The following is a 9,005-nucleotide window of genomic DNA, read 5'->3' on the forward strand; positions in this document are numbered from 1 at the left end:
CATATTATCCACATTATCTACACGTTACCATAACTGACTTAAACAGTTAGAGAATGGGAGTTGGATGACTCTTCACAAGATGTTTTCTATTCAACTTTTAGGGATCTGGAACCGGTGCCAGAGAGGAGGGAGATGAAAGAAAACATGTTTGAGCTTTCTGGTGTTTTTTCAATGACCCTGAATAAGCAAAGCTCTTTCCACATAGACAGGAGTAAGGTTTCTCTCCAGTGTGTGTGAGCTGGTGTGTAGTCAGGCTGGAATCTTGAGAAAAACTCTTCTCACACTGATCACAGCTATAAGGTTTCTCTCCTGTGTGTATGCGTTGGTGTTTAGTCAGGTGTTCTGACGTCCTGAAACTCTTCCCACACTGATCACAGCTATAAGGTTTCTCTCCAGTGTGTGTGAGATGGTGTTTGGTCAGGGTGAAATCTCGAGCAAAACTCTTTCCACATTGATCACAGCTATAAGGCTTCTCTCCTGTGTGTATGCGCTGGTGTGTAGTCAGGTGTCCTAAATTCCTGAAGCTCTTCCCACACTGATCACAGTTATAAGGCTTCTCGCCCGTGTGTATGCGCTGGTGTATAGTCAGGTATCCTGAACGATTGAAGCTCTTCCCACACTGATCACAGCTATAAGGCTTCTCTCCTGTGTGTATGCGCTGGTGTGTAATCAGGGCTCCTGAATGATTGAAACTCTTCCCACACTGATCACAGCTATAAGGCTTCTCTCCCGTGTGTATGCGCTGGTGTGCAGTCAGGTTTCCTGAACGATTGAAGCTCTTCCCACACTGATCACAGCTGTAAGGCTTCTCGCCTGTGTGTATGCGCTGGTGTGCAGTTAGGTCTCCTGATTGATTGAAGCTCTTCCCACACTGATCACAGCTGTAAGGCTTCTCTCCTGTGTGTAAGCGTTGGTGTATAGTCAGGTGTCCTGATTGATTGAAGCTCTTCCCACACTGATCACAGCTATAAGGCTTTTCTCCTGTGTGTGTGCGTTGGTGTTCGCTCAGGGTTCCTGAATGATTAAAGCTCTTCCCACACTGATCACAGCTATAAGGCTTCTCTCCTGTGTGTATGCGTTGGTGTGTAGTCAGGTGTCCTGAATGATTGAAGCTTTTCCCACACTGATCACAGCCATAAGGCCTCTCTCCTGTGTGTATACGCTGGTGTGTAATTAGGGATCCTGAAAGAATGAAGCTCTTCCCACACTGATCGCAGCTATAAGGCTTCTCTCCTGTGTGTATGCGCTGGTGTGTAACTAGGGATCCTGAATGATTGAAGCTCTTCCCACACTGATCACAGCTATAAGGCTTCTCTCCTGTGTGTATACGCTGGTGTGTAGTCAGGTGTCCTGAACGATTGAAGCTCTTCCCACACTGAACACAGCCATAAGGCCTCTCTCCTGTGTGTATGCGCTGGTGTGTAGTCAGTTGTCCTGAACGATTGAAGTTCTTCCCACACTGATCACAGCTATAAGGCTTCTGTACTGTGTGTATGTGCTGGTGTGCAGTCAGATCTCCTGACATCCTGAAGCTCTTCCCACAATGATGACAGCTATAAGGCTTCTCTCCTGTGTGTATGCGTTGGTGTGTAGTCAGTGCTCCTGATTGATTGAAGCCCTTCCCACACCAATCACAGCTATAAGGCTTCTCTCCTGTGTGTATGCGTTGGTGTGTAGTCAGGTGTCCTGATTGATTGAAGCTCTTCCCACACTGATCACAGCTATAAGGTCTCTCCCCAGTGTGAATCCGCTGGTGAATTATCAATTCTGTCTGTTTGGCAAAACTCTTCCCACAGTCAGAACAGCAGTGGTGAGGTTTCTTCCCTATACGTCTCTGCTGATGTTTACTGAGATGTTCTGATCTGGAGAGACTCTTCTCTTTCTTGTCAGCATCATGTTGTTGTTGAGGCTCCCCAGATGATAAGCCCCTCCCATTGAGAGAGCAACGGTTAGGGCTGTCCGCTGTGAAACAAAGATATTGAATAGCAGGTTAACTAATGGGACTTTGATAAATACAGAAAATTGCAGCCTTATCTCTTTATCTTGCCCCTTCCTTTCATTGTGTGACAAGCCGTCATATCGGGTTAGTCAACTAGGGACTTTTCCTTGCATGATGTTAGTAATCAATTCAACCTATACTGTGTGAGTATGTATTTCTGTGTGGTAGTTAGTAAATAAATTAGCCAATTTGTGTATCACTGAATTCAGAATGAAACTGATGAGGTAAGACTTAATAATTGACTGATTGAGGTAAGAGATATCTATAGAGTTTAGTCGGGAGATAGTAACTCATGAAATAACTTCTCCCGTGGTGCCCCAAGTTACTACTGAGTTAATTGTTACATTATTAATTTAATCACATAATGATTAAACAGTTAATTGTTTTTATAAAATAGCAGTCAACACATTAATAGTCATGTCACGACAGTGAATTCGTGCAAAATAATGACACGTGCGCTGCTCGTGCTAGCACATGCACAGATTAAATATTCCTCTATGAATCTGATGAAGGCCTTTACATGTCCTAATGAATTCTCAAGATTGCTCAGAAAACCAGGTGTTTTTAAAGGCGTATGCTTACCTCGATTATGACCTTAAGCCAATTAAGATATTTACACGACTATTGCCATACTCGGGCCAACTGCCAGAACTAGTTTAATGTCAAATGATGTGTGCATGTAAACACATGCACTAGTTATTTTGTTGCTTTGACAAAGTCCTTTTGAAGACTATTATCAATGTGATTAGTGACCCTCATTTTAAGGTCAAACCTGTTACATGAACTGAACTCTCGTTTTAATATGGTTTAACTATTCCTTTAAAAAATAAGAAAAAAAAGAAACATTGAACATCTAATAGTCAAATCGCAGAGTAAAAGCAGGTGAGCTGGTTCTACTCTATCAATTTACTGCTGTTTTGTGGTAGGAAACTGAGCAAGTCAACTCCTAAATCCAGACAGACATGCTACCAATGTTTTAACATTCATTTTTTTTGTGAAGATTGCATTCAATTGCCACTCCCTGTTGCACAAAACAACCTTCCATTCCCCATGTCACACGCATTTTTTTGGATCCTTTAAAGCACTATTTTACCCATGTAATCGGCTTGTTTTGTTGTTTTCAGTAGTCCCCTGTTACATGCTGACCAAAGCAAACCAGACACGCGTGTATCTGCGCGCGTCATCACGTGCAAGTTGATTTTGTTCACCCACACCAGAAGTGATCAGGACATGCAGGTTGAAATATGAAAACAAAATTAACCAATTATATTAATTTGGGGACAGGTCATAAAGCATTAAACATGTTTGGCAATTTAGCTAGCTAGCCTGCTGCTGCTAGCTAACGTGTCCTGGTATATAAACATTGGGTTGTTATTTACCTGAAATGCAACTGACAATTAATCCACAGATAAAATGGTAAACCGAATTCGTTTCTCGTCATCTCTCATCCTTCCTTGAAGCTTCTTTTTCTTCTTTGAACTTTATATGGCGGTTGGCAACCAAGTTTACAGCATTACTACAACCTACCGGAGTGTGGACCTAAATTCATCTTTCAATCACCCACGTGGGATATGCTCCTAAAAACCAACAAGGAGATGGGAAATGCCGAACTTGCAGGCAGTTGAGTGTCACCAATTGAACCAATTTCTATTTGACGATCGCTGACGCCCGCGAGCAGCGTGGGTGCAATGATTGAACCACATTTATGTGCATGTGACGCGAGCAGTGTGGTCAGCATGTTACTTTATTTGGCACATAGGCACTTGGTATAGTAATATTTTAATTCAATGTTTTGAAATGGGGAAAAAAAGACATGTATTAAGATGTACATGACAGAATGTTAAAATTAGGTGAAAAATATTTTTGGACCAAGGTACACTTAAAAATCGGTGGAATGACCGATATTTTCATCAATATATAATTATTAAATTAATGACTAAAGTTCATAGAGATGGCAGAATTCTGATATGACGTCATTGTTTTAGCACTATCCACTGAGTTCTGAAACAATGGTGCGCAACATTGTGTTGATTGATTGGAACATTGAACAATCTACTTTTTTGTTTTTTCAAATTGCCGACATCTTGAAGCTAAAATTAGGATCATGTTTACTGTGCTAATGACCATACCAACAGTAAAGGACAGCAAAGTAGAATACAGCGAACTCAGCAAAATGAGTAATTTGTGGTAAGTAATGCAGGCCGCCATCTTTATGCACCTCCGCTATTGTTTCAGAAGCAGACTGTAGTCTAATCTACACACCACGGTTCTTACTTAATGAAATCAAATCTCCATCTTCCTTCTCTTCTCCTCTCTCAGTTCCATTCTGCCCCGGTGTTTTCCTGCAGTCAACCAGACCCAGCAGTAAAGCAGTCCCGAGAGACGTTTGACCTGGGGACTCCAGGAGTGTAGAGGGGAACAGAATAGCTTTGTCCTGTTGGACACAAGAAATATTAATCATAGTTAATTATTAAACTAAATATTTGATTAATTTAGTCTACAACTCTGATTGATTTGGGTGTATCCCTAGAATAACTCCTTTTCTTCAAATGTTCAATCGTTCACTACTTCCCACTAATCTAATAGTATTGGGTTGGTGGAGGCATGGGCTAGTCAGTTTCCACCATATTTATTGATTAGGTTGTTACGAGTGTACTGATAAAAGAAGGACACGTGACATGCCAGCAACTTTGAGAAAAAACACTGAATGGCCAGGTTGACACCAGCTACCACAGGCCTTTTCAAAAATGTATCTTCCTAAAATGTCATCTTAAACCTGATCTTAACCACACTGCTAACCTTATGCAACTTAAAATCAAAAAATAACATTTTCTACAAAAAGAACAATATCTACGATATACATTTTTGACTTTGACTGTTAACAACTGCCTTCCATTTTTTTAAAAAGAAAGTATTTGTCATTGCCATTACATATTAGAAGGCAATCGCTGGGAATTAATTGGGTTTAGTTACAGGAATGTGGTGTCTCACCCCACAAAAGGGGAGCTACAGAAAAGTTAGGAGAATGAATGTGGACAGAATAAAAGCTTTGGATGGGTGGGTGATAACCGGAAGAGGCAGATGGGATTGTATTGCAGGAACTTTAGCCCCACGGTATCGTGGGGAGTCCACAATGGCTCCTCCCACCTCCAGTAGTTGATTTACACGTGTTGGAGAGAGTAAAGAAAGACAGGGAGGGGGTTGATCCATGACAGTTCTTTAAAAGGCGACTAGAAACTGGAAATCAGTATTTTTTTGCCCATATATACAGATGGATCAAAAGACCCAAGGACAGGTCAGACTGGACCAGCCTTTGTTGAACAGGAAAGTGAGGTGGCTGTCAGGAGACGTATTACAGACCACCTGGCTGTGTACATGGCAGAGCTGATGGCCGTACTGCAGTGGGCAGAAGAAGTCAAACCAGACAGTGTAGTTATATGTTCTGACTCATGTGCTGTGTTTATGAGTCTACAATCATTTAGCTCACATGGGGGGCGGCAGGGTAGCCTAGTGGTTAGAGCGTTGGACTAGTAACCGGAAGGTTGCAAGTTCAAATCCCAGAGCTTACAAGGTACAAATCTGTCGTTCTGCCCCTGAACAGGCCTGTTCCTAGGCCGTCATTGAAAGTAAGAATTTGTTCTTAACTGACTTGCCTAGTTAAATAAAGGTAAAATTATTATTTTTAAATATAAAAAAATAGCAGACAAGGAGCACTACATGAGGGAATTCAAATTCCTGCCCGGGTGAGACAGATGGGTGTCCACATAAGCTTTGCTCGGGTCCCAGCCCATGTGGGGGTGGAAGGGAATGAGGAAGTAGATGTGCTAGTTAAACACGTCCTTAGGAGACAGGAGGTGGAGGAGCCAATGAGCAAGGCAGAGGCTGAGGGAATGATATGGGCAGTGGTGGTGCAGAGATGGCAGGAGCAGTGGAACAGTGACAATAAGGGCAGGCATTCATTGTTTATATTTGAGTCATTTAGCAGAAACTCTTATCTAGAGCGACTTACAGGAGCAATTAGGGTTAAGTTGCTCAAAGGTACATTGACAGATTTTTCACCTAGTCGGCTCAGGTTACTGGCCCAATGCTCTAAACCACTAGGCGACCTGCCACCCCTATTCCAGGTACAGAGTAAAGTAGTGGAACAGTGACGGTAGTAATGGACAGAATAGAGGAGGCTTTCCTTACAAGGGTAAGAGTAGGACACAGCCAGCTGAATAAGTGATTACATGTGATGGGAAATCATTCAACAGGAAGATGTGAATACAGTACAGTAGGTGGCCTAATGCACCATAACGTTGTATGCCAACAGCCGATAAACCCCACAGAAGAAGGTGAACAGTGGAGGTGAACAGGAGGAAGGAGAGATAATTAAGAAATAGACACAGATTCCTAAACATGATAAAGTTGTAGCTTACTTTGCCGAAGGAAAACAAATTCCAACAAGTTTTACCGTCGTTTTTGTCCATCCATTAACACAGTCCACAGGGATGTGGTGGATCACAGATTATGAATACTAGGCCTAGACATTTTATATAGCACATCTGGCCTATACTGTTAAAAGGAAATCAAACTTACCGGATCCATTGTTGAAACTATGCATTTCTTCGCTTGTCTTATTTTATAAGTGTGTTGGCTACAGTAGTGCAGTTACTTTGTTTTAAGTGTTCCGGGAGTCGACATTTCCTTCCGCAGGAAGGGCACTGAGTCCTTAACGAAACACAAAACATGGCGACAATGTATCTTGCTTCGGATCTGAAACCAGTAGTAAACAAAAACATCAATGCCAGTTCAACTTAAAACACATATGACATTCCTGCGCCACAATAATATTGTCGCCGAGGATGGCTTGCTAGTTAGTGTTTGATTCAGATCATCCGTTTTGTCATATAACAGCCTAGCTAGGTAGCGAAATGCTAACTAGACTCGGGAGTTCGTGTGGGACATATGTGCTTCAGGAGACTGTGGGTTTGATATTATTCCACCATGGGCAACAACAACTGGCTACTAGTTCGTTTTCTGACATATGTCCAACTCAGAGCCAGTTTATCCACTGACCATCGCATTTGAAAGAACAACAGGCTGGCTAGTTAGTATTCTGACTCACACTGGCCATGCAGTAGCAAAATACACAGCTATCTCGATTTAAGAGTTCCTAGTAGAGATATTTAAAGAAATTAGAATATAGGAACCCCATTCGTTAATGAATGGAGGAACGTATATCGCCTCACCCAGCAAGACGGTCGACCAATCTTGTTCACGGTGTCATGCTGGGTCACAAGGTTGCCAAACGAATCGTCACTCACAATCCCTTCTCATAGTCAGGGTATGAGTCGAGAAACCTGCATATTTTCCTCCACCGTAGATAATGTCACGATTCCAAATCTATACGATATTACAGAGAACAAGTAAATTATCTCACATACAGGAAAATATTTGTAAAGACGAAATTGTTCTGCTTTTTCTTCTTCAGTTGACTTTATTGGTGTGTGTCAACCAATATTTTTCATTATCGCCCCCAGCTGGACTATTGAATAAAGCCATTACACTTTAGGGCCGCCTTGTTTACAGTATGGGTCGCGACCCGGACCTGTTAATGGTGGGTCGCGGCGTGTCAGTGTACATTTATAATTGTTTCATTAACTACTGTTATTGATTTGGCCAAGTGCATCTGTGCTTTCTGCTTAATTAAGCAGCGGTCTCTGCTCAGTTTGGCAGCTGCGCGAGTGAGAGATGCCTATGTGCTTCCGGGTTTACCGGATCTCTTTTTCTGCAGTTCTCTTGAAGATCACTCCGCGACACACACGACGCAGCGCAGTCGTTCAGGAAATAGATGAAGCGCTGTCAGCCACTGACTTGTCATTCCCACTCGCTGTCGTCATCAAATGGAATCATGCTAGCCATAGGTTCTGACTGAGCTCAATTGTCATGAAACGCATATACAGCGATGAGGTTCTCTCTCTTTCATACAAATGTATAACGAGGAGCGCCCACAATATGTTTTGTGTGTGGAAGTGCTTAGCAATGATACTTGCATAACGAACAAATTATTAAAACGACACGTCCTGACCAAACATCCACAGCATGATGGTAAACCCAGAGAGTTATTTCAGAACAGGGTAGAATGCTTCAGGAACTCTCATAGTAGTAGATGTGAGTTTCTCTTTCAAACAATCCCCTGGCCTTGTACACAGCTAATAGCTAACATTCGCCAAAACAAGATAGCTACTGATACTGCAACCCTAAGTAACAGTACAGACGAAGATGAAAAATGATCAGGCCTACTTTACATCTTACCGTATACATTATTGTTGTTAACTAGTCTAGGTTGGAACTGTTGCTGTTAAAATACAATAATAATTGTTATTCTGGAATTAACTGATTGAAGCAAGATACTTTTTGAGGCAAACACTCAGTTCTGGGTTGTTCATGTACAGTAGGAAGCGATCTCCTGCCTGACTGAGAAAGCAGTAGATGTTCTGGTCCAGTTTGGCACCACATCCCTATGTGAGTCAGGGTTCTCAACTCTGACACTTAACAACATGTACAGAAACAGTCTCAAGGCTGAGCTTGACCTCAGTGTTACACTGTCAAAAACAGAGCCCAGAATAGACCTGCTCTCATTAGGACTGTGTGGGGGTTTTCTGGTCTACAGATGTGATCAATCACTTTATTCCAGGACAGAATAAAAACATATGTATTGTATTTTGACAGCAACAGTTCCAACCTAGACTTTCTTTCAACAATAATTTATACAATAAGATGCACAGTAGGCCTGATCATTTTAATTTCTACAGTAATATGTACAGTGTGTGTGTGTTCTGTTATTCATCTGTGTGATGTGATCAATCCGTTTATTCCAGTTAAGAATGAAAATGACTGATTGTATTTTAACAGCAACAGTTCCAACCTAGACAGATATGTGTTTTTAATGGAGGAAAATAAACTAATGCATATTTATATGGATATTTCATTATTATTTGTTTTTGTCTATATTGCATTTGTT

At 41.7% G+C, this 9,005-nt stretch overlaps 1 protein-coding gene across 1 annotated transcript; it reads right to left on the bottom strand.

The window, feature by feature from the left end:
- LOC139370170 (zinc finger protein 271-like) lies at positions 1-3,755 on the bottom strand. The gene is made up of 2 exons (XM_071109497.1): positions 3,093-3,755; positions 1-1,962 (listed from the first exon to the last, which is right to left on the bottom strand). The coding sequence occupies exons 1-2, from the start codon at positions 3,181-3,183 to the stop codon at positions 98-100; spliced, it is 1,956 nt and encodes a 651-aa protein (XP_070965598.1). The 5' UTR covers positions 3,184-3,755; the 3' UTR covers positions 1-97.
- Positions 3,756-9,005: the final 5,250 nt, after the last annotated feature.

This window comes from Oncorhynchus clarkii, chromosome 17 (genome assembly GCF_045791955.1).
Source record: "Oncorhynchus clarkii lewisi isolate Uvic-CL-2024 chromosome 17, UVic_Ocla_1.0, whole genome shotgun sequence".
NCBI lineage: Eukaryota > Metazoa > Chordata > Actinopteri > Salmoniformes > Salmonidae > Oncorhynchus > Oncorhynchus clarkii.